Source organism: Syngnathoides biaculeatus, chromosome 17 (assembly GCF_019802595.1).
Source record: "Syngnathoides biaculeatus isolate LvHL_M chromosome 17, ASM1980259v1, whole genome shotgun sequence".
NCBI lineage: Eukaryota > Metazoa > Chordata > Actinopteri > Syngnathiformes > Syngnathidae > Syngnathoides > Syngnathoides biaculeatus.
This window is the reverse complement of record NC_084656.1, coordinates 7725043-7749946: the sequence shown is the minus strand read 5'-3', so window position 1 is coordinate 7749946 and position 24904 is coordinate 7725043. Positions and strand designations below refer to the sequence as shown.

Sequence of the window (24904 nt, the reverse complement as noted above, 5' to 3'; positions counted from 1 at the left end):
ACACCAGACTTACGCATGCAGTACCACAGTTCCTCTCTTGGTACTCTGTCATAGGCCTTCTCTAGATCCACAAAGACACAATGTAGCTCCTTCTGACCTTTTCTGTACTTTTCCACTAGCATCCTCAAGGCAAATAATGCATCTGTGGTGCTCTTTCTAGGCATGAAACCATACTGCTGCTGGCAGATACTTACTTCTGTCCTGAGTCTAGCCTCCACTACTCTTTCCCATAACGTCATTGTGTGGCTCATCAACTTTGATGGTCTTCTAAATGCGGATAAAATTCTAAATATTGTGCAGTAGTTATAGTAAAGTTGCACAATCAGAGATAATATAATAATAATATCTTCAAAGTAACCTGTTCAAGGAGCAGTGCCCACATCTCAGTGGATGGATACCGTTTTCGCATATCTGCACATGTTTAATTTGACAATTAAAGTGTAACATGTTCCCACAGTGGATTTCAGTGGCATTCACGTTTCTCAGTGGAACATTCATTCTGGGAATTCTGCCCACCTGCAGACTTAAATGAGTCACAGCTCTGAAGTAGGGGTGGGTAAAAATATCGAATCAGCGATGAATTGCAAATTTTCTTCCCAGAATTCAAAATCGATTGAGCAAATCTGCCAAATCGATTCAACTCCTTGCCACTGTGAGGCGCTGTGCATGAGCATTGTATGAACAGAACCCAGACTCAAGGACTACTCAAGCAAACAGAAACTGCAGGAGCAACAGCAAGCAAGTTCTACATTTAAATCCGGTGTTTGGGGTCATTTTGGATTTCCTTGTAAATCCAGAACACACAAATGGACGAAAGACTCTCCAAGCACAATACTCATTTCCAACGTGGAAACACGATAGAAGTCACTGTCTTGGAACTTGGAATTTTTTTTCTAAAATGTAAAAATATCGCTCAAAGTGTCATACTGTTCTGCTCCTCCTAGCCACCAGATATCAAGCCGCGATATATAACCCGGCACTGTGAATCATTATTTAAGCAAACGATACCTGCCTTGGCGGCACTGTGGGGCGCAGCTGGAAAGAGTTGGTCTCACAGTTCTGAGGTCCGGGGTTCGATCCCGGACCTGCCTGTGTGGAGTTTGCATGTTCTCCCCATGTCTGTGTGGGTTTCCTCCGGGAACTCCGGTTTCCTCCCACATCCCAAAATCATACAACAGTAATTGGTCACTCTAAATTGCCCCTAGGTGTAATGGTGAGTGTGGGTGTTTGTCTCGATGTGCCCTGCGATTGGCTGGCAACCAGTTCAGGGTGTACCCTGCCTCCTGCCCGTTGACAGCTGGGATAGGGTCCAGCATGCCCCGCGACCCTTGTGAGGATAAGCAACAAAAAATGGATGATGGATGGATGGATACCTCCCTTGTCAACAACTTGATTGTGATGAATCACGTTTCGAACAGGTGACTAGAATAAAATAAACAAACCTGCAGTTCTTGGAAAAACGGACTACTTAGTAGAGTACACGTTTTTATTTCATCTCTGGAGGAAAACTTGCCAAAGCACTTTTTTCTTTTAAAAATTGTCTTTGCTTTATATGTCTTTTTATCTCTCCTTTACTTTCACTTTCATCATCACTCTTTTGTCTCCATTATTTCTTTGCTCAGTCTTCATCCATCCTTGTGTTTTTGCATCACTCTTTATGCCCCCTCCTATCTTTCTGACTCACTTCATTCCTCTTTTTTCCTTTCACCACGGCTCACCTCCTTTTGCACTATATCATTTCTTTCTTTCTTTCTTTCTTTCTTTCTTTCTTTCTTCCTTTCTTTTTTTTATTGCACCATTACCACTTAAGCCTGGTATCCATTACAATGAGGGCATATAAGTGCAGGGTAAGTAGTAAAGCCGTCCTTCAGCATACATTTCACTGCTGGAGTGTGGCGCCACATTTTGGCTCGTCAAAACACACCATCAGGATCCAGCAGACTGTAACAAATATTTTGTTCAATGTTTTCTTTATTTACACATGACACGGTTTTCCCCCAAAATATTTACACTATTAATTTACATTTGATTCCCCTGTCTATTTTCTACACTAGTGTAGTTGAGGTCAAATGAATGTGATTTTATTTAACAGGTAGCAGTGGAGTGTTGGGGAGCTGAGGAGGACATCTGCCTCACAGTGCTGAGGACCTGGGTTCAAATCTGGCCTCACTTGGGAGTTTGTGTGTTCTCCAGCACCTGTTTGGTTTTCCACCGGGTGCTCCGGTTTCCTCCCACATTACAAAAACATGACTGGTAAGTTAATTGAAGAATCAAAATTGTCCGTAGGTGTGAATGTTTTTTTTTTTTTTGATATAAGTGCTGCGATTGGCTGCGGACCAGTTCCGGGTGTGCCCCGCCTCTCACCCAGAGTCAGTTGGGATTGGCTTCACCACGCCCGTGAACCTTGTGAGGATAACCAGTATGGAAAATAGATGAGTACAGATACTTTGTTTCCAAAATACATAATCAATAAAATAAATATCAAAATAAAAATTAAAAAAACACAAAAAAATCTTTGTGTATTGTGTATTTATAGTTATGTAAATGATTTGTTTTATAAAATATACTTTATATTCCCTCTGACAATGCATAATCTCCAAGCAACATCTAATGCTGGATGCTACAATTATATTGTTGTTTTTTTATTGTGTATGGTTACCTCACAGGATAATCCAGAATTTCTGAGCACTGATGAGCAATGACATATTCATTGTTTGCTTTTGTGACTGAAAGTGATGTCACGCGTTCCACTCAAAGTATCATCAGTACTATCAGTAGATGGAGCATACGTAATAAACACACACCATAGCACTTTTCAGGCACATGCTTTCAGACACACGCACACACACACACACACACACACACACACACACACACACGCATGCATGCAAATGCATATACACACTATATAGTAGGTTTATATTAAGGTGTGCAATATTTTTGCACTTAGCAATCAAGTCTACATAATATCCTTGTGTACGTTTGCCTGTGTGGTTGTGCTTAATGCACTGTGATCATTTCTTCTTTCCACTTGGCCAACCGGAAATGCACTCTCTGTCTCTAAAGTGTAAGTCTGCCCAGAAAATTCCCCAAAAGTGTTGCAAAGGGATTGGATCCAGACCTTACAATTTCCCCCAAGAAGGACATTTTGGTTCAGTTTATTGTCATACACACTTCTACACGTTTTCATTGATCAAATGTAATGTAGGCTATCAAAATGGAATCCATACTGTGCCTTTTTTTGTCATCCTACAATTGTAGTGACATGCACAGAAGCATGCGTTCCTCCGTTGTTTTCTACTAAGTGTTATGTTTGACTTCTTTGTTTGATTCAAAAGTGTGATTTTAGTGTAGTGTCCAGCTGCGATGTCACATTGTTTTTGGAGCCCAGAAACATAAGCTGTACAAGGCTTTACACCATGATTATTGATTAAGTCAGTGATTCACACTGACTGTCCTTTTGTGTTTGTGCCCCCCCCCCACCCCCCCCACCCACACACGTATGTACGCATGCACCCATATGAAAACTTGGTTGAGATCAATGCCACATACACTGTCCTACTGGTGGGAATACCCACAGGAGCACTAAAGGTGTAATCACCAGTTACTTAAAGATGTTTTTAATGTAAAGAAAAATATGGAATCACATCAGCGCAATACAATACACTTAGCAGCTGAAGCACTTAATCATTAATGTAACTGATGGGAGATCAATATAAGCATACAATTAAGGGTGCAAATGTGATCTGAGGGTGATTCGGGTACACAACATGCAATCGTGTTATAGAGCTGTTTCAGTTATCAAAAGTTGGATTCACTCAACAGTTGTATGTCAATATTACTGTCATGTCCTGTACATGTGACCACTCAGAAAATGTTTCTCTTGGTACAATCAGTCCACCATGTATACATGTGGCAGCATGAGACTATGATCTTTGCATGTACAAAATACATTGGAAATGAGAATTTGTTTTATCTATCTATCTATCTATCTATCTATCTATCTATCTATCTATCTATCTATCTATCTATCTATCTATCTATCTATCTATCTATCTATCTATCTATCTATCTATCTATCTATCTATCTATCTATCTATCTCTATCTATCTATCTATCTATCTATCTATCTATCTATCTATCTATCTATCTATCTATCTATCTATCCCATACACGTTATAATGACAGCGGCACTAGAATGAGGAACAAGACTCCGAATTGCTCAAAGTTTGACTTTCCAAGCAAGTGAGATAGAAGGCTCCAGGGAAAACATTCGCTAACCTTGACTCGCTAATGTTGACAGTGAGTAGAAGTCAAAGGGAGCCACTGTTTAGTTGCACACACACACACACACACACACACACACACACACACACACATACACAAAGACTAATAGATTATGAGTTAACTAGCTTCTCTGTACTCGTTCTTATCAGCTCTGTTTTTGGCGCGCTGAAGCCGTCGTCGGGCTGTCTCATGGCGCACAACCCCGACAAAGACCAAACACTGGCAGAAAGATAATATTCTGCGATCGATACATTGCATTGTTATTTATGATTGATCAAGAGGAAGTCGACCGGCTATAAAGGGATATCCTGCAAACCGCTCACCGCTGGTTTTGTCTCTATTTTGATCAGTGCCAGTCACACAAGTTGTTCAGATTTCAGCCCAGACATCATCACTGCAAAATGCTTAAAATTGTACTAGTTTGACACTTTTTTTTAGATCAACATTCTGTTCATTGTTTATGATTTCATGGAACTTAAGCAAAATGGGGGTGCCATGTTTAGCACAATGGTTGGGAATAGATAATTAATAGATGTGGATAATTTGGAAGAATGGTTCAGTATGGGGCGGCACGGTGGATCAGCTGGTATCATCTGAGGCCCTGGGTTCGGTCCTGGCACCACCCGTGTGGAGTTTGCATGTTCTCCCCGTGCCTGTGTGGGTTTCCTCCGGGCACGCCAGTTTCCTCCCACATCTCAAAAAACATGCAACAATGATTGGGCACTCTAAATTCTCCCTCGGCGTGATTCTGAGTGCGGCTGTTTGTCTCCATGTGCCCTGCGATTGGCTGGCAACCAGTTCAGGGTGTACCCCGCCTCCTGCCCGTTGACAGCTGGGAGAGGCTCCAGCACTCCCCGCGACCCGCGTGAGGATAAGTGGCAAAGAAAATGGACGGATGGATGGTTCAGTATGACTGGTGAAGGGAACGATGGATCTGGCTATAAATGGAGGATGGCTGGATAGTGAATGGATGAACAGACTTTTCCAGTTACTCTCTCTGGGTAACCTGTCATTATTAAAGGCAGTCATATCTATCCTATCCATCTAATCTAAAACTTTATCCAATAACAAACGCTGCCAACTGAATGAATCCCGTTATCGGGCACAATCAAATAGACGAGGATCTGCCCCAATCTGATAAGTCTAATGCACATCACAAGAGAGCTCCTCGTAATGCTTTTACCACCAAATGCGAAGGCAAAAAAAAAAGGGGGGGGGTCGCTTTTCTTCATTGTCTCGCTCACGTTTCAGTTTGCTTTTGACTTATGAGCATGGGCAGAGCCAATGATAAGCCTTAGGGTCATCTGAAGAAACAGTTCACACTGAAGGCCACATAATTCTGTAAATCCTATCTATGCTTGAAAATGATGAATAATTAAGGATGAAGTGAACTTCGACATATACGCTGAGTCCAGATTGAGGACGCGATCAATATTAGCTGTGTTGCATAAACACCTCTGACATAACCACACACTCCAGGAGTATAAACATCACCATAATTATGCAAGATCCATGCATGGACTTTGTTGTGGGGTCTGCACCGTGACTACAGGATTGGTTCAGACAAGCAAAATAAAATGCACTGAGCTGGACCCCACTGAATGGTGTTTCTCAGAGTTTTCTCCACTTGCGGTTAAATAAAAATGTTAAAATATTTCAAACAGCTCAAACTATGGTGTGCTACAATTATAGTAATAACCATGCATTTAATATAAATGTTTGTTTTTAAAGCAGTGTTAAATTCACGAACAATTGCTTAAGAAACATTTTCTATGTTTTTAGTGTGTATCTTAAGGTAATTTTGGTCCAGAAATGTTTGACTTGTGGGTTTCTATATTTAAGTGGCAACTTGTGGAAAAAAAAAAGTTTATAGTGCACTAAAATGTCAATGTATGATTATATTTACTGCAGTACTGATTTCTTCTTCCAAACATTTTTAAAGCCGTTAAAATAAAAATAACATTATCGAGTGACTGTCTTGAGCTGAGATTTTTTTAAGAAAGGTGGAGAATTTTGCTGATAATCCTATGCTTTTGCTCACTCTCATCACTGATGGTCTAGTGGTTCACACAGCTGACTTTGTTGCAGGCAGCATGGATTCAATTCTCAGTGGGCGATGGTGTCGATACGTGCTGCATGACTGCCTGGTGCCCAGTACTCCACCTATTGCCTCAAATTAGTTGGGATAGGCTCCGACACTCTTGTGACCCTTGTGAGGATAAGCGACTTGGAAAATGATCACTTTATCACATGATAAAAGTACAAGTGGTCTTTAAAATGTAAATATGATACCATAAACATTTTTATTGTAAGTACCATGAAACTGTTACTGAATTAAATAAAATTTAAAAAAATCAAACTAACCTTATCGCTCTAAATTACTGGTGGGACCTTTTATGATGAAACATGGTTTTTAAGATGTGTAGCAGCTTAAGAAGCAATTTTTGTAAAAAAAAAAAAAAAAAATGTGTTTAGTGTGATTAGTATAAAGTACGATATTACCACTTAATGCTACATCTGTCATGCTCCTGGATTCCAGCCAGGGCTGGGCGTGGCCAGCTAATCGGAAGGTGCACACCTGTGCCTCATGACCTTTGATTAAGACCCAGTACATATAGGACCCGGGGGACGACTATTACTCTGCTAGATCGTTGCCTCTCATGCCTCGTTCCCGCACTACCGTACTCCTGACGTCTACCTCCCGTGTACCGACCAACGCCTGTCTCCCGACCTACCCCGTAAGCCTGCCGTTACTGATCTTGCTGCTTGTTGGGACTGACTTCCTGGTAACCGACATTGGAACGAATAAAGGCTTATTCCGCACTGCTTACCTCTCACCTGAGTCGTGCATTTGGGTCCACCCCCGAGTCTCGTCCTTGACAGAACGATCTAGCCAAGAACGTGGACCCAGCCGACTCTGAAGCCATTCGCCGTGCGCTGCAAGTGCAGGGCAAACGCCTGGGTGAGCAAGAGGCTGCTCTCCAGGGTATGACTCACCAGATCCAGGAGCTCTGCACCCAGCTGCAACCGTGGCTAGCCTCCCAAGCTAGCGCGGCCGCTCCTGTGCCTCCCCGTGCCACCATCACTCTGCTCTCTCGACCAGAGCGGTTCTCAGGCGACTCCGGTAACGTCAAGCCCTTCCTGGCGCAGTGCGATCTCCACTTTGAGCTGCAAGCTTCCGCTTTTCCCACGGACCGCTCCCGGATCGCCTTCGTCATTTCCCACATGACAGGGAGGGCGGAGGCATGGGCCACCGCCGAGTGGAGCCGTAACTCGGAGACCTGCCGCTCATGGGCGAGCTTCGTCTGCGCGCTCACACAGGTGTTCCAGTATGCGGCTCCGGAACGCCAGGCGGCGTCGTCACTCATGACAATTCGCCATGGGCGTCGCCGCGTGTCCGACTACGCCATCGAGTTCCGGATTCGGGCTGCCGAGAGCCGCTGGAATGAGGAAGCCCTCCATGACGCGTTTTACAAGGGACTGTCCCCACAGATCCGTGGTCACCTCGTGGCCATGGATCTTCCGCCTTCGCTTAACTCCCTCATCGCATTGGCCCTCAAGGTGGACCAGCGCCTCACCGTGCAGAGACAGATGGAGGGGCTGAGGGAGGAGGAGAGGGAGAGTCGCAGTCCGGTTGTTTCCGTTTCCCGGCCACCCGTGTTGTCAGCTTCACCGGAAGCCATGCAAGTGGAGGGGCTTGGCAGCTCAGCGGAGGAGCGCTTACGTCGCCGACGAGAGGGACGCTGTTTTTACTGCGGGCGTTTGGGACACTTGATCGCCCGTTGCCCGACTCGACCAGGGCATTCTGACATCAGGATCGCTACTCCGGTGAGTGTGCGGTACACCGCGACGGGGTCAGGGAGGTCCCTTCTTCACCTCACCTTGGGAACGGACTCCCGTTCATGCTCTGTGACGGCTTTCATTGATTCTGGGTCGGAAGCAAATCTGATAAATCCCCGCGTGGTCGAGGAGCTGGGGGCAGCAACCTTTCCCACGCAACGTTTTCGTCACGCCTATGCCGCCAACGGCAAGTTCCTTTGTCGGGTTACACATCGCACTCAGACGCTACGTATGAGCTTTCCGGACGCTCACTCGGCGCGAATTAGCTTTCATGTCTTCAACGCACGTAGTAGCGACATCATCTTGGGCAGCCCGTGGCTCAAAGAACATAATCCGCACATAGATTGGGCCACGGGTCAGATCAAGACTTGGGGAGAGGACTGTCTCAGTCGCTGTGTCGCCGTCCGGAGAGACAGGGGTATTCAAGTTGCGCCGGTTCGGCTAACAGAACCTAGTACCGCCCTGGACCTGACCGCAGTGCCCTCCTGCTACCATGACCTACGGGAGGTCTTCTCTGAATCTAAAGCAAAGTCTCTGCTGCCACATCGGTCATACGACTGCGCGATTGAACTCCTGCCAGGCACCTCTCCTCCCAGAGGGAAACTGTTCTCTTTAACCGGACCAGAGCATCAAGCCATGAGGGACTACATCGAGGACTCGCTGGCAGCTGGACTCATTCGCCCCTCATCCTCACCAGCCGGTGCGGGTTTTTTTTTTTTTTTTTTTTGTCAAGAAGGACTCCACGCTGCGACCCTGCATCGACTACCGAGGCCTGAATGACATCACAGTCAAGAACAGGTACCCTTTGCCGCTTATCTCTACAGCATTCCTCCAGGGAGCCCGGATCTTCACCAAGCTCGACTTGCGCAGCGCTTACCACCTGGTGCGGATTCGGGAAGGGGATGAGTGGAAGACGGCGTTCAACACCCCCACAGGGCACTATGAGTATCTGGTGATGCCCTTCGGACTGACTAACGCTCTGGCCGTCTTTCAGAACTTCATTAACGACGTGCTTCGGGAGTTCCTGAACAGATCTGTCTTTATCTGGATGACATTCTCATCTTTTCAGCAGACCTAACCTCTCACATTCAACAAGTCAGAGGTGCTCCGGCGTCTGCAGCAGCACCAATTATACGTGAATATGGAGAAGTGTGAGTTCCATCGGGCATCCGTGTCCTTCCTGGGCTTCGTCCTGGCTGAGGGAGAGATACGGATGGATCCCGGGAAGGTCGACGCGGTGGCCTACCCCCACCAACAGGAGGGACGTACAGAGGTTTCTGGGATTTGCCAATTTCTATAGGAAATTCATAAGGAACTTCAGTTCCGTGGCCGCTCCTCTGCATTCGCTCACCTCGCCACATACCCTCTTCGACTGGTCCGGGACCTGCCAGGAGGCCTTCAGCAAGCTCAAGGCAAGTTTCACTACTGCGCCCGTTCTCATTATTCCGGACCCAGATAACCAGTTTGTGGTGGAGGTGGATGCATCGAATTCAGGAGTTGGAGCAGTCTTGTCGCAGAGGAGTCCCAGGAATGGAAGGATCCACCCGTGCGCGTTCCTGTCTAGAAAGTTGACCCCGGCAGAGAGGAACTATGACGTGGGAGATAGGGAACTGCTGGCGGTCAAGAGCGCGTTGGAGGAGTGGCGGCACTGCCTGGAGGGCTCGCAAGTACCGTTCGTTGTCTTCACGGACCATAAGAACCTTGAATACCTGAAGTTGGCGAAGAGGTTGAACGCCCGTCAGGCCAGGTGGGCCCTATTTTTCACCCGCTTCCACTTTAAGGTGTGTTTCCGCCCAGGCTCCAAAAACGGCAAGCCGGATGCACTCTCGCGGATCCACGAGGGAGGGCGCACGGATTGAGACGCCGCTACTATCCTGCCAGCGGGGTGCTTCGTGGCCGGTTTCACCTGGGCGATCGAGTCGCGGGTGAAGGAGGCTCTGGGAGAGACACCGTCACCCGCGGATTGTCCGTCGGGCCGCCTGTTCGTCATCCCATCTCTGCGGGGAGACGTCATCAACTGGGCCCATACCAACAAGACGGTCTGCCACCCAGGTATGGCGAAGACACGTTCAGTGGTCGAACAAAGGTTCTGGTGGCCTAACCTCAGCAAGGACGTAAGGGAGTTCGTCAACGCCTGCCCGGTGTGTGCTGCCAATAAGACTTCCCGCCTACGGCCTGTTGGTGAGTTCCAACCCCTGTCCATCCCCTTTCGTCCGTGGTCACACATCGCGCTGGACTTCGTCACCGGCCTGCCGCCTTCTCAAGGGAACACAGTGGTGCTCTCCATAGTGGACCGTTTTTCCAAAATGGTCCACTTCGTGCCGCTTCCGAAGATCCCGTCGGCCAAGCAGACAGCCCAGTTGGTATTAGACGAGGTCGTCCGTTACCACGGCCTACCCCAGGACATCGTTTCGGACAGGGGTCCGCAATTCAGCGCCCGTTTCTGGAAGGAGTTCTGCAACCTCATCGGCGCTTCAGCAAGTCGGACATCGGGTCATCACCCAGAGTCTAACGGCCAGAGGATTAACCAGGAATTAGAGACCGGTCTTCGATGTCTGGCATCCAGGGACCAGAGCAGGTGGGTGGAGTATGCCCACAATTCTCTACCCTCCGCTTCAACAGGTATGGCTCCACTCCATGTCGTGCATGGGTATCCTCCGTCCCTGTTTCCTCCACTGGTCAGAGAATCCACAGTTCCGTCGGCCCTGGCCTTGGTGCGACGCTGCAAACGGACCTGGGAAGCAGCTCGGAGGACACTGCTACGCATGAGCAGCGCCTACAAGGCCGAGGAGGGCCGCACCAGAGCTCAGAGTGGGACAGCGAGTGTGGCTCTCCACCAAATATCTCCCGCTGCGGACGGAATCCCGCAAACTTGCTCCCAGGTTCGTTGGCCCGTTCCCGGTTTCCAAAGTTATTAACCCGGTCGCCGTCTCGTTGAAACTGCCCAGGTCGATGAGGGTGCAGACTTCGCCCGAATCGCACATCGTCGCTGGCTCCTCCGCTCAAATCCCCCCCGCATGGTCGACGGTGGGTTGGTGTACACTGTGCGCCGGTTGCTGTCTTCCCGTCGCAGAGGAAGGGGGGTCCAGTACCTGGTGGACTGGGAGGGATATGGCCCGGAGGAGCGCTCTTGGATCCCCTCCCGCTTCGTCGTGGACCGCTCCCTCATCAGGGACTTTCACGCGGCTCACCCTGATGCTCCTGAGCCGGCCGTTGAGGGGGGGGTTCTGTCATGCTCCTGGATTCCAGCCAGGGCTGAGTGTGGCCAGCTAATCGGAAGGTGCACACCTGCGCCTCATGACCTTTGATTAGTACCCGGGGGACGACTATTACTCTGCTAGATCGTTGCCTCTCATGCCTCGTTCCCGCACTACCGTACTCCTGACGTCTACCTCCCGTGTACCGACCAACGCCTGTCTCCCGACCTACCCCGTAAGCCTGCCGTTACTGATCTTGCTGCTTGTTTGGACTGACTCCCTGGTAACCGACATTGGAACAAATAAAGGCTTATTCCGCACTGCTTACCTCTCACCTGAGTCGTGCATTTGGGTCCACCCCCGAGTCTCGTCCTTGACAACATCTGCAAAAATGTTTTATTTTTGATGGATGGATGGATGGTTTTTTTTCAGACCATTTAAGAGGTTTCACAGAAATACAGGATTTACAGCAGGGTTGAGCCATTACCCTCATGCTTCGTGTAGAAATCTGAAAACTGAATTCAAAGCACAAACAAGCAGCAAGTGAAGGGCAGGCAAAACATCTCCAGGGAGGAAATCTCAATTTGGTGATTTCAACGACCCCACATTTCTGGTGGTTATTCAAAAGATGGATTTCCATTCAAGTAGTAAAAAGTATGACGCTGACAATTATGTCAAATATCCAAATACTTTGGACTCCCTAAAAATGGGCATTCAGTGAAGAAAATAAGTATTTGAACACCCTGCTATATTGAAAGTTCTCCCACTTAGAAATCATGGAGGGGTCTGAAATTTTCATCATAGGTGCATGTCCACTGGGAGCGAGATAATCAAAAAAGAAAAATCCAGAAATTGTAATGTATGAATTTTTAACGATTTACTTGTGTGATACAGCCACAAATACGTATTTGAACACCTGTCTATCAGCTAGAATTCTGATCCTGAAAGACCTGTTAGTACGCCTTTAAAAGTCCACCTCCACTCCATCTATTATCCTGAATCAGATGCACCTTTGTGAGGTCGTTAGCTGCATAATGACACCTGTCCACCCCATACAATCAGTAAGACTCAAACTTGTAAAATGGCCAAGACCAAAGAGCTGTCCAAAGACACCTGAGACAAAATTGTACAACTCCACATGGTTGGAAAGGGCTACGGAGAAATTGCAAAGCAGCTTGGTGAAAAAAGGTCCACTGTTGGAGCAATAATTAGAAAATGGAAGAAGCTAAACATGACGGTCAGTCTCAATCGGAGTGGACCCCCATGCAAGATATCACATTGTGGGGCCTCAATGATCTTTAGAAAGGTGAGGAACCAGCCCAGAACTACACAACAGGACTTGGTCAATGACTTGAAAAGAGCTGGAACCACCGTTTCCAAGGTGACTGTTGGTAATACACCAAGACGTCATGGTTTGAAATCATGCATGGCACGGAAGGTTCCCCTACTTAAACCAGCAAATGTCAAGGCCCGTCTTAAGTTTGCCAATGACCATTTGGCTGATACAGAGGAGTCATGGGAGAACGTTTTGTGCTCAGATGAGACCAAATTGGAACCTTTTGGTCGTAATTCCACTAACCGTGTTTGAAGGAAGACAAATGATGACTTCCATCCGAAGAACACCATCCCTACTGTGAAGCATGGGTTTTGTAGCATCATGCTTTCGGGGTGTTTTTCTGCACTTGGGACACGACAACTTCACTGTATTAAGGAGAGGATGACCGCGACTTTGGAGATTTTGGGGAAAACTTTCCCTCAGTCAGAGCATTGAAAATGGGTTGTGGCTGGGTCTTTCAACATGACAATATGCCGAAGGAAGCACACAGCCAGGAAAACCAAAGAGTGGGTCCGTAAGAAGCATATTAAGGTTTTGGCGTGGCCTAGCCAGTCTCCAGACCTAAACCCAATAGAAAATTTTTGAAGTGAGCTGAAACTCCATGTTTCTCATTGATAGCCCAGAATCTTGTCTGATCTTGAAAAGATCTGTGTGGAGGAGTGGGACAAAATCCCTCCTGCAGTGTGTGCAAACCTGCTAAACAACTACAGGAAATGTTTCACCTCTTTATTTGCAAACAAAGGCGAAGGTGTTCACATACTGTTTGAGTCTTACTGATTGTATGGGGTGAACAGGTGTCTTTATGCAGCTAACGACCTCACAGAGGTGCATCTGATTCAGGATAATAGATGGAGTGGAGGTGGACTTTTAAAGGCGGACTAACAGGTCTTTCAGGATCAGAATTCTAGCTGATAGACAGGTGTTCAAATACGTATTTGCGGCTGTATCACACAAATAAATCTTTAAAAAAATCATACATTGTGATTTCTTGATTTTTATTTTTATTATCTCTCTCATAGTGGACATGCACCTACGATGAAAGTTTCAGACCCCTCCATGATTTCTAAGTGCGAGAACTTGCAATATAGCAGGGTGTTCAAATGCTTATTTTCTTCACTGTACAACTTTCTCCATAAAGTGGTTGTACAGTAGGCTCATTCCTGAATGAAAAGTCCTATTTTGGTCAAACCCTTTAAATTTAGGAGGCAAACATAACACATAGCACGTACAGATCTGAAAATGATTTCTTCCTCACTATTCACATGTTATAGCCTCTCCCATAATAATCTGTTAAGAACTTGTTTCAATTAGATTTACTGTTTAATTGTGCTTTTTATATTTAATGATTCAATTTTACTGTAGCAACTTGATATGTTTTCTGCTGCATCAAAACAATTTTCCTTGTATAATGATAATAAGGATATCTTGAGCTATTATTACTACTAGATTGAAGCTCAAAGTCTGTATTTCTTCTGGAATCTGTCATATTTCCCCCCACTGGGCTGTTCTATAAAGGCAAAATCATCCAAACTATCTGATGAATACGTACGGTCAGTCAACACTCCCTCCCCGACTCGCTGCCTCCCCCCACCCACCATCTCTTCCAGGAAGCAGTCTAGATCAGGTTCCTGCAGATCAATGGAGATCTAGGTCCGTAGCGTTTACGTTATCGTTGCCTGTATTAATGCTCTTTTAATCTGCTCTGGATTACAGCCATCGATCCACATACACCCCCACCCCCCACCCCCATCCACGGGCCAAACCCAAGATGCTGCTTCATGATCAAGTACACACACATTGCTGCAGAAACCTTCTGACTCTCTCTCTCTCTCACACACACAGAATATCTAAATAAAGCAGACCAGAGATAACAAATGTTGCTGTTTGGTGTCAGCATCTTCGCATCTGATCATCATTGATCCACGACAGATCCACATCACCATCACCATATTTACAAGCAGCCGAGGCAACTGACAGACAGCAATGTGACATAACATGGGACTTAACAATTTGATCTCATTACTGCACCATTTTGTCCGACATAAGGCTGAATTTCAAAAGGCAAAGAGATTTATTTGTCCTTTTATTTCTCTCAGTGTTGTCTTTCACTATAAAGCATGTCCAGGGACTGACAGCTCCGTGCTGCCTGTCTTTACTCATTACACCCGCAGATGCAGTTATTTCAGACACGCTGTGACACCAATACTAATGAACTTGAAGGAAGTAGAGGGTGAGACTAAAAGTTTCGGAATGACAGCACATACAAAAGACAAAGAAAGCAGGAAATCATCCTTGGTTGGACAGTCATGTCCAAAGGCCATCTATCGGTATTTATTTAAACATACTGTGTGAGCCTCACATATTTTACATTTCAATATATCATCGACATTCATAGGCACAACTTTTTTATGATGCAATATAATCACATCTATTCCCAACATCCATCCTGCAGCCCTACAGCTAAGCATGCAATAATGTTATGGATCTTGCCTAATTAGGTCACAGAGCTATAGTTAATGTGTCAACATGTAAATTAATAAAATTGCATTGTCACAATTCTCATTAGTCACTCTGAATAGTACATTGGACACCAGACCAATCACACCAATATGAAGAGAAAGAGGAAAAGAAACAGATTTAGACTGGTTTAAAATTACATCAACTTCTATCAAGATTTTTGAATGTACAAGTATTTGTGCCATATTTTTCACTGACTCCAGTTTACATTGAGTCAGAATTGTGTGTTATTTGTAGACTGACTTACAACCTACAAACATTTTGTCCATTTAAAAAGTGTTTGATGAGGTTGCAATCAGGACTCGAGTTTTTCCACACCAAACTTCTCCAGCTCAGCCTTAGAAGAAAAATGTCCTCCAAATGAACATATGGGCTTAAAAAAAAGGTCTGATTTGTACTTCTGGTGAAGAATTGTGTTCATGGCCATCCCTTGTTTCTTTCATGTTTGTGTGAACTCGCCCTCGATGAGCTCCGAGTACAGATGTCCCGTTCGATTTGACTGCTTTAATAAAGCTGTGACAGCCCCATTTTCTCCCCTGAACTTGGGCTGCCCCGTTTTGCCGGGCAACCCTTGTACCACTCCAACACCTCCACAGCGCCATAATTGCTGTGGACAGTCTAAATAAAAGAAAATCACTACGCAATGCCTGTGAGTTTCTTATTAGAAAGCACAAGGTTGCAGAGAGTATGAATGAGCAAAGGCAGAAAATTACTGTGCACATTTTGATATCGATGGCCTGCTATATTATTTTCACGTTTGTATTTTGACTCCCTTGTGAAGTATTTGGTGTGAAAGATGAGACTAGCACATGACCAGAGCAGCTAGAAATATTGTGGCTCTGTTTTCCTATCACTCAAAAGGTGAAAAACCAACAACAACTACAAAGCAAAGACCTTCAAAAGCTACTCGTTATGTGGGGTTGTGTGTGTGTGTGGGGGGGGGGGGGTGACAACAGGTCTCCCACTTTCCGTGGTGCCGCACAGCAATTTGATCTCTTGTGCTACATCCCACACTTTGATTGACTGTAGTTTTCTCAAGTCAGTACCTTGCTGGACAGACTAAAACCCATCTTTTATGAGGCTATCACGGAAAGCAGTTCAGGCTGTCATCGCAGGTCGGGTGCCAATCAAACAGTGCAGCCTGTGAGCGCTTTGGCTGCCATTTCTTTATCCAAGGGATAAGAGGAGCTGCAGTTACAAACAAAGAGAGAAAAAAACTAACTACTAACAACCTAGTGAAGGTGATGGAGGGCACTTCTCAAAAGATAATAAATGTTAAGAAAATATCAGTTATTGCCTCCTAATGCTTGGCTATTGCTGGGCTTTTTCCACAAGATTCAAGTGATTATTAAAGGTGATTTAATCTTTTTCCGTTTAATGACCAGTATACCATGGCCGGCGAACTAAACTTTGTTCTGTTGTCCTTTACTGGAAACTCATGTCAGTGGACACTAACGGGAGGGTCATGCGATTTGGCCCTGTCAATAAACAACAAAAGGTCATTTTAATCATGACAAACTTGTGTTATAGACGTACATCATTATGTATGTACTCATTGTGAGTACCGATTTGAAAAAAAAATTGTAATGTAAAAAATCTATTGTTGTGCAATAGTTGGTGTTTTGTAAAGAAGAAAAGAACATTTTCTGTCAAATCATCTCAAAGTGACATACTCTGCTCTAACGCCTCCTCCCGAGCAGCCCAAAATCCATTATTATGGATCGATAGCAGACAGTGAATATACAGGAGGTCCAAAGAAGAGAATCTGAATACAGAAGCGATCTGTAGTCCCACAGTCTGCAACTGTACGACCAAATATGTACGCAGAAAAACATAAGGAGAGTAACTGCTGGTAATTGGCATGCCATAAAGTACAGTCCAGCTCATTAATAATGAACAACGTCTGCATGCAGCTGGACACATAAAATGGAAGATGCACTATTTAGAATCCAATCATTTGGATCTATGATGCAATTTGACTCAAATACTAACGACTGTGCTTTTGTACATACTGCTTATACAGATCCAAGTGTGTCATTTCACCCTTGTAGGTGCTTAATTTGAGATTTATAAGCACCAAAAACGTCATAAATTGCAAAACAGTCGTACTGATGGAAGTGTTTCTGTGGGCATATGAAACACTGATTTCAGCGTCATTTTCTTTTCATCCATAATTCACTCGGAGTCCCGGGCAGCATCCTCGAGCTCCAACCAAACAATGGGCTTCACTTTTCCTCCACCCTTTTGTTCCCTCCCTCCATTTTGCCTGGTTAACCCGGCTGTGAGGTGAAGAAGAAGTGAAGTTAGTGGACCGAGGAGGGTCACGCCGAGATTCCCATCAATAATTCATCGGGCTGCTGCTGCCTCTGCTCTTGTGTTCAATTCCCCTGACAGTCACATAATATCCCCCCCACCCCCCAAAAGAGAAAATGAGAGAGAGAAACAGATTTTTAAAAAAGGTAGGAGGAGGTAAAGAGATAAACACTTGGGATACATTACAAGACTGGACCTCGGAGGGGTTTCCGACCACAGGAACAGCCCCACAGGTTCTCGCTCAGGAGTGTTTTTCATACAAATTCATTCACACTTTCAGAGCCCTGAACACTGATTGGTGGCACTCAACAGTTTTAATGTCAATTTTGAGCGCACCAAACAAAATTACACGCCAATTGTTTTCATTTAATTTACAGGTTCTGGTGCTTGTTCTGTCGTTTAGGCACGCTTGAATAAATGGCTTCGGATCAAAGCAGCGATGAGGTTAGTGCAGGACACGTCTGAGTCAGAATGGAGCTAAGAAGAATGCGAGTCCAAATGGTGGAAATTCCTGGGAACACCAAAAAGCTTATTGATGTCTGTGCAAAGTTCCTGCCAAGCAACCACAGTATCTTCAAAGTGAGTTTAGCATTGCTGTAATGATAATAGAGGACAGCCATCAAGACCAAACAAAAGAGAAATAAATGTGGAGTGTCATATAATTTATTTGTTAGCCAGCTACATGCAAGTTCGTGATACACTCATCTGGAGAGCCCGTATGGTTCTGGGAGGTCAACACTTCCACTCAATTCCACACTAGATTGTCATAAAGTAGTTCAAATAAAGTGCAACTTCATGCAGCTCTAAACCAAACCTTCTTCCTTGGCTCTAACCTTTATTATGAATTGTTTTTCTAGCCGCAGTCCTACTTTTAACTGCTTCACTATGTCAAAATGGCCAAGTCAGTGGTGGCCCAATACTACAGCGTGGTGAAATAAGCAAACCACCAATGTGGGAACTTTGGCAATCAGATCAGTCTTTTGCCCTTAGCTTAGTCGAGGACTGATGAACTTTGTGTTTCAGTATCTTCATCGATGAGGAGACAGAATGACTCGCGCAAAAACAAAATTAGTTTGATGTAGGCCAAGAGTAACCAAATATTTGAAGATACGTTTCAGATGGCAAACAGTAGAGGGTGACAAAGACCTGATGTCTTGCGATGTGACTTCATCTCAGCCATCTGAGGTCACATTTAATATCAGATTGACTCTGGCTTTGAGCGGAATATTCCCATGAAAATGGAACTGCATATATATCCAGGATGGCAGACAGAGTAGTTACAGAGCAGTGCGCCAAGTCTTATCCCAAATTTAAAGGCACTACAATGCATTTATAGAGAACTGCATAATTGGTAGCGTTAGCTATTTGAAAAAGATAAAGGATGGCTTGAAATTGTCCTTCCCTGCAGGTGCTACATTTTCCGCAGCCAATATCTGGGTGTCACAGCTCTAACCTTTGACCCCAGCTCTATGAGCTGGCTCTAGCATTGTTGATCTCGGATTTGCAGCTCCCTGTTGTCCCACGGTCATTCAAAAAGTCATATAGGTGAAGCATGAGCGAAATGAAATAACTATTGTAATCCCTGCGCGGCCAAGCTCACAATCTTCACAATAATAACCACAGCTCATCAGATCCTTTCCCAGCTTTGAGTCATTGCACCTCAATGATAAACTAACAATAAAAACACTATTTTATCATCACCATTTTTTTTTTTTTTGCCCGGGATTCATATTTTTTGTGGTTATTCATTTCTGTAATAATGAGATGAAAATTCAAGCTATAACCAGCCGCAGACCGAGTAACGTGGCCAAACACGACTGAACAGGACAAGCATACAGATTACAGTACATATTACAACGAGACGCCTGGCAATGGACACTTACACATCTCACAATTTGCTATAATGGAAAAACTGCATCCCCTGTGTTTCTTATCAGGGGAAAACATTTTAAAGCTCCACACTTGCAAGTATGGCACTGTTTTCTTTTTTTAATTGAACCACAAACAATGGGGCCGTGATCATCCCATTCATCAACTGCACTTCCATGACAGACGCTTGCTTTATAACCATAGGTATTGTATATATAAAATTATAAATATAGTGGTGGGTTTTTGCAAAAGACAATATTAATATTCTTTATCGACTATATTGCTCACTTCATTTCTGAAAACATAATTTTTGTTGTGAAAGCTCAATGGATACGAAATGGCATTTTTGATAAGCCTTTGTATTTCTCCAACGTTGTGACTGCCGTTTGTTCTCAATTCAAATTTCAAATTGCCACAAAACTTGTTGTTAACGAGCAAATACTCATGAAACCTCCTTGCACAACCTTACACACCGCATGAACGTTCTGTCTCTGTGGGCCTTAGGACAGAAATAGTTTGCAAACAGTCACAAGCTTGCATGCACAAACAAACATTACAAGCGTGTCAATTATAGTTAATGAAAAAAGGCCTGGAATCCTGGAAACTTTCTTTAATGAAAGATAACAAATCTTTTACATTGGGGAGTATGTTACAATGGTGTCGTACATCCAGTGTACTTCATTTGTTTACACTATCCGTGAAAATGCCAGTTTGTTACAATCCATGTTTTAGTTTACTCATGGTGTCATTCACCTGATGGCTTTTTGAAGGTTGGGAACTGCGGTCTGGAAAGTACTATTGATGATAACAATTAGTTCATTTTGAGGTGCTGTATGATGACGCAATCACTGTTTTACACCAACATTTCTGGGGAGTCAAGAAAGGATTCGAGAGTAACTTGTAAATGTTGAATGTGAGCACAAAAACCTCGTTTCACATGAGAGTAAGATTCTGATCAGTGTACGTCTGTATGTTTCCATTTTACGCCTCGCTCGAGCCTCCCCCCACCCTTTCTCAAGGCATTTCTTGTTAATCTATATTATCAAACAACAGCTGTCAAAATCTAACAACCCCTGCCACAGGCTTGATAGACAGAAATCAAGGAATCGAAGAACAGTGCAATTGCGCTCAGATAATCTCATCTGTCATCGCTTGAGCACAAACTGCTTATGTGCACCAGACTCGGGCTTTTTTGCTCGTTTTTGGACATCTTTCAATATATGAATTCCCCACCATTTGCATTAAAGAACAGATTTTGCAGGAAAACATCCAAATCACATTGATTGATTTTGTTGTTATTATTATTATTATTATTATCTTACACTTGAAAAGGTTTTGAATTTCATGACAAAAGTAAAATAATTTTTGAAAATAGCTCAATGATGGCTACTGGCACAATCCTTGAAACTTCAGGGTGTGTTTTGAATCCCGAATTAGTATTACTGAATTAATTGTAGTTAAATAATTACAATTAGTTATAATTATTTTACATATGGATACTTCAAGGAAACAATGTTTCACCATACCATTTGCCAAATTTGCTTGCACAAGCCACAGTTTTAGGGAATGGTAATATTTATTTTTTTAAAATGGAAGGATTTAAAACTTTATTTAATCTATCAGAGGAAAAATTGTTTGCATTTGAACAAACCAGCAATGCATACAAATTTCGATATAACGAATATACTGAAGTCTTTTTTAGAAATTACATTAATACAATGTACATTTTTCAAATTAAAGTACAAATCATTTTGCATAATTCCAAGCACTACAATACAAAGTAATATAAATAATATATCTGATTCAATACACAGCCTTTTAAAAAGTGATTTTAACCACAACAGAGAATAACTCAATTTGAAAAACAAAGGATTTTTATTAGCTTGATGTTTTTAGAGATTTCACTTTTAACAAAATTACTACAAATGAAAGACACATTTCCCATAATTGTCAACCTCTTGCTATGACAAGTACTTAAAATAAAAAGCTAATTTTAGTTTAATGATGTTTATGACAAACTACCTATTTTACAGTATATATGGAATTTTAAAATGTGCTTCTACACAACCAACTTTATTACTGAATACATTATGTCATTATGTACAGCAATCCATGACAACTTGTTCAAATATAGTACTTAGACATTTATTGTTGTGGTTCTTTTTTTTTAAGTAGAATATATTTTTCTTTCTTATATTTTCTTTGAAATGATTACGATTATCTTGAATGATTTTTACCGCTGGTGTACAGTGCTGATGTAAAAGATTTCCACAGTTGTGCAAAGCGTGATGCACTCAAAGAGAAGAATGAAATGAAAATACACGTCATGAACTCACCACTTTTTCGATTACAAAAAGAGAGAAAGGCGAAATGAACCTTTGCCTTAACTGAGTGAACACAAGAAAAGTGCTTGCGCAGCACAACCAAACCTCCGCAGTACCATTCAAGACTCCCTTTGGTGCAGTTTGTCAACACCGTCCTATCTCTCCAGCAACATCTTTAAAAAAAAAAGAAAAAAAGAAAAAAAAAAAAAACATCGGAACCGATTGAAAGGCCGCTGGTGCTGTCGCGTTTCCCTGCAGACAGTGGGGGAGCTTCTTCACTAGAGGGGGCCCCAGACCCACTGAAGTCACAGCCTCTTGTGCCCCTCCAAATTTGTTCGCTTGAATTTATAGTTTAAAAGAGCCATTTCATTCAATTTTGAGAGAAGCGCGAGGAGAACGGCGCCTTTGGAGGGAAGTCCTCGGATCTCGTCATTCCCCATCGATCTCCTTTTTTTTTTTTGTGATCAATAAATGGTTAATAGAACCCCATGTGATCCCAAATAATTGTAATGACTTAAACTAGATAGCTCTTTTTTCCCCCTCTCTCAGCGGCGACACTTATTTTAGAAATAATAGCTCAATGTTTTGTGGAGTTTACAACATAAAAATATATTTTTTAAAAAGGTCTTATTTTGTTTTTTTTTTTTTTTAGGTATGGTGCGTAAAACATTGCAAATTTAAAACAAAGAAAAAAAGTTACCTGCCAGTCTGAGAGCCGACATCCTCTGAAACTCGGGCTCTTGCAGCCACTTCCACATCCGCCTGAAGGTCTCCCGGCCAGACTTGAGTTTACTCCAGGGTTTGGGGTTCCTCAGCAGGTCCGACAGCGTCCCCTGGGAGCGGCACAGGACCCTCTGGGCGAAGATCGCCTGAGGAATGCTGTACCTCTTCAGCTCGGCTGTGATCCTCTGCGCCACCTCCTTGGTGTTGATCTCCTCCAGCTGCCCCGAACTGTTCCCCCCCTGCGTCCCCGAGGAGGAGGAGGGCGGTCGTTCCCTGGTGGAGGCCAACACGGGCCCGTGGGGTGGGGAATGGAGGTGGGGGTGGTGGCCAGCCGACGCCACGGGATGCCCCGGGTGGTGCATTCCGTTCAGATGTGGCATCATCCCGCCGGACGGGCCACCGAGACCTCGGTGCTGGTGGTGGTCCCCTCTGGAGAGCATGGCGGCGGTGGGGTCGAAGTTGAGCATTTTGTCGTGGCTTCCGTGTGTTACGGTGCTGTAGTTGTGGAGACCTTGCTGGGTATTGTGGAGGGAGCCAAGACCGTTACTCAGCACCGGGGATAGACTCTGACCCATCCCGGCCATGGGGTCCTTGTGGTAGGGATTGTAAAGGTTGTTCATTGCCGGTAGCCCGCGCTCGTCCCGCATGAGAGTGAAACTTCCGCTGACGTTCCCGGGGAGCCGCTGGTGATGGTGGTGATGGTGGTGGTGGTGGTGGAACTTGTCGGACACGGTGGAGATGGGCGGCAGCGGCTGCAGCGGGGTTAAGGTGGTATAAGTGCCGCTCATGCTCATCCCGGGAGAGGACGTGTCGCACGGCACGCTCATGGCGTGGTGCAGCGGGAGCTGAGACAGGTCCGAGCGGTAGTCCCCGCCTCCGCCCCCGCCGCTGTCCAGTATGGTGGCCATGCCGGACACCATGGCCGAGCGGGATGACGCGGCAGCGGCGGCCAGATCTTGGTGTATCCGCAGGGCAGCCGCTGCCGAAGAGCTGCCGCGGCCGTGGTGGGGGCTGTGGCCGCTCATCAGCTCCACGTCAGGGGCCACGGAGCTCACCGCCACCCCGCCATGCAGGCTGCCAATGCCGTCCATTGTCATGTCCGAATTCATGGCGTAAGCGTCCAGGTCCTTGGCCAGGCATCGATAGGCGTTAGTGTAGGCAGTCTTCATTCATCTGTCGTCAGTCCATCAGGTCGAGCGGAAATCTTTCTCCTTGTCCTCCTTTCTTCTCCCCCCTGATGCGCCGGGATGGGTCAGTCGTATCCCCCTTGTCCCTTCACTTCCTCGGTTGTTTCCCCGTCCTGCAATGGCCTCTCCACTTTGCTCTCTTTGTGTTGGTACGCATCCGAATTGTGTTTATGTCGATGTTACGGGCCTGTGCGGTGGCTCCCCCATGTCCAAGCCTCTCCTCCTCCTGCGCTGCTCTGCTTCTCAGACGGGAGCTGTCCACGGTCCCCTAGTGGACCGCTCAACCCAACTTGCTGCCGAAGAGAGGAGGGCTGCAAAAAGACAAATGGGTGGCAACCTTTTTCTGAGTGATTGCTGGATCAACCAATCATCGTGTCTTGCGAATATAGTGGGCGGGACATTCATTATCCTATCTAATAACAATCTATGCTGGATGAAACAAATTAAACAGTGATACTTTTCCTGCTTCACCCTTTTCATATCGCAGACGAAATATGTAGAAACTTTTTTTTTACTGTAGGTTTACATCTTTGCGTGTTTGTTATTTTTGAATCTCTGTTAAATGCTTATTTGTATTCAATCACTGTAGTCCAGCATTCAACTTTTCAATGCATTGTTATTGCTTTCAGCCCAGCTAAACTTCAGTGGTGAAGCAACTACTCTACACTTATTAGGTGCAGCTAAATAATCAAAGATAAGGACTATAATATTCTGCTTTACAAAGATAATAACACTCAGTCATTGATGGTTGCATTGCTGCGGAACTGCATTCCAACACGGGCATTTCTAATATTTGACTTGGACCCTCATCAATTAGCTTAATAATGCCAATGTCTGTCAATGGGTAGGAGGCAGGGTACACCCTGAACTGGTTGCCAGGCAATCGCAGGGCATATAGAGACAAGAAAACAGTCGCACTCACAATCACACCTTGGGGCAAATTAGAGTCTCGAATTAATGGATGTTTTTAAGGATGTGGGAGGAAACCCGATTAAAGTATGACCTGAAGTCGTGGAATTTCAGTAAATGCAGGTACATGATACTGACAGTATCAGTCTCTCTCTCTCTCACACCCACAAACTATACACTGTAATTTTTATTTTATTATTATTTTTTGTAATAGGGTGAGTGTGCTGTTTGTCTCGGCTGCTGCTGCAGCTGCCGGAGAACAATTTGCCCACAGGGATCATTAAAATTTGATCTCATCTTCGCTCTTACCTCATCATCCTCGGCTTCTGATTAAGATAAAAGGTGGCAAGAAGTAGCAAGTGATAAAAGCAGCCTAAAACTGATATTTCTCTCAAGCTGTTG

General features: G+C 44.7%; 1 protein-coding gene across 1 annotated transcript in view; it reads right to left on the bottom strand.

The window, feature by feature from the left end:
- onecut2 (one cut homeobox 2) overlaps positions 1-23624 on the bottom strand; it is a 32583-nt gene extending 8959 nt beyond the window's left edge. Inside the window, exon 1 of the mRNA XM_061801410.1 lies at positions 22384-23624. Coding sequence (XP_061657394.1) covers positions 22384-23575 — 1192 coding nt within the window. The 5' untranslated portion in view covers positions 23576-23624. The remainder of the gene's footprint in view (positions 1-22383) is intronic.
- Between the last annotated feature and the right edge of the window lie 1280 nt (positions 23625-24904).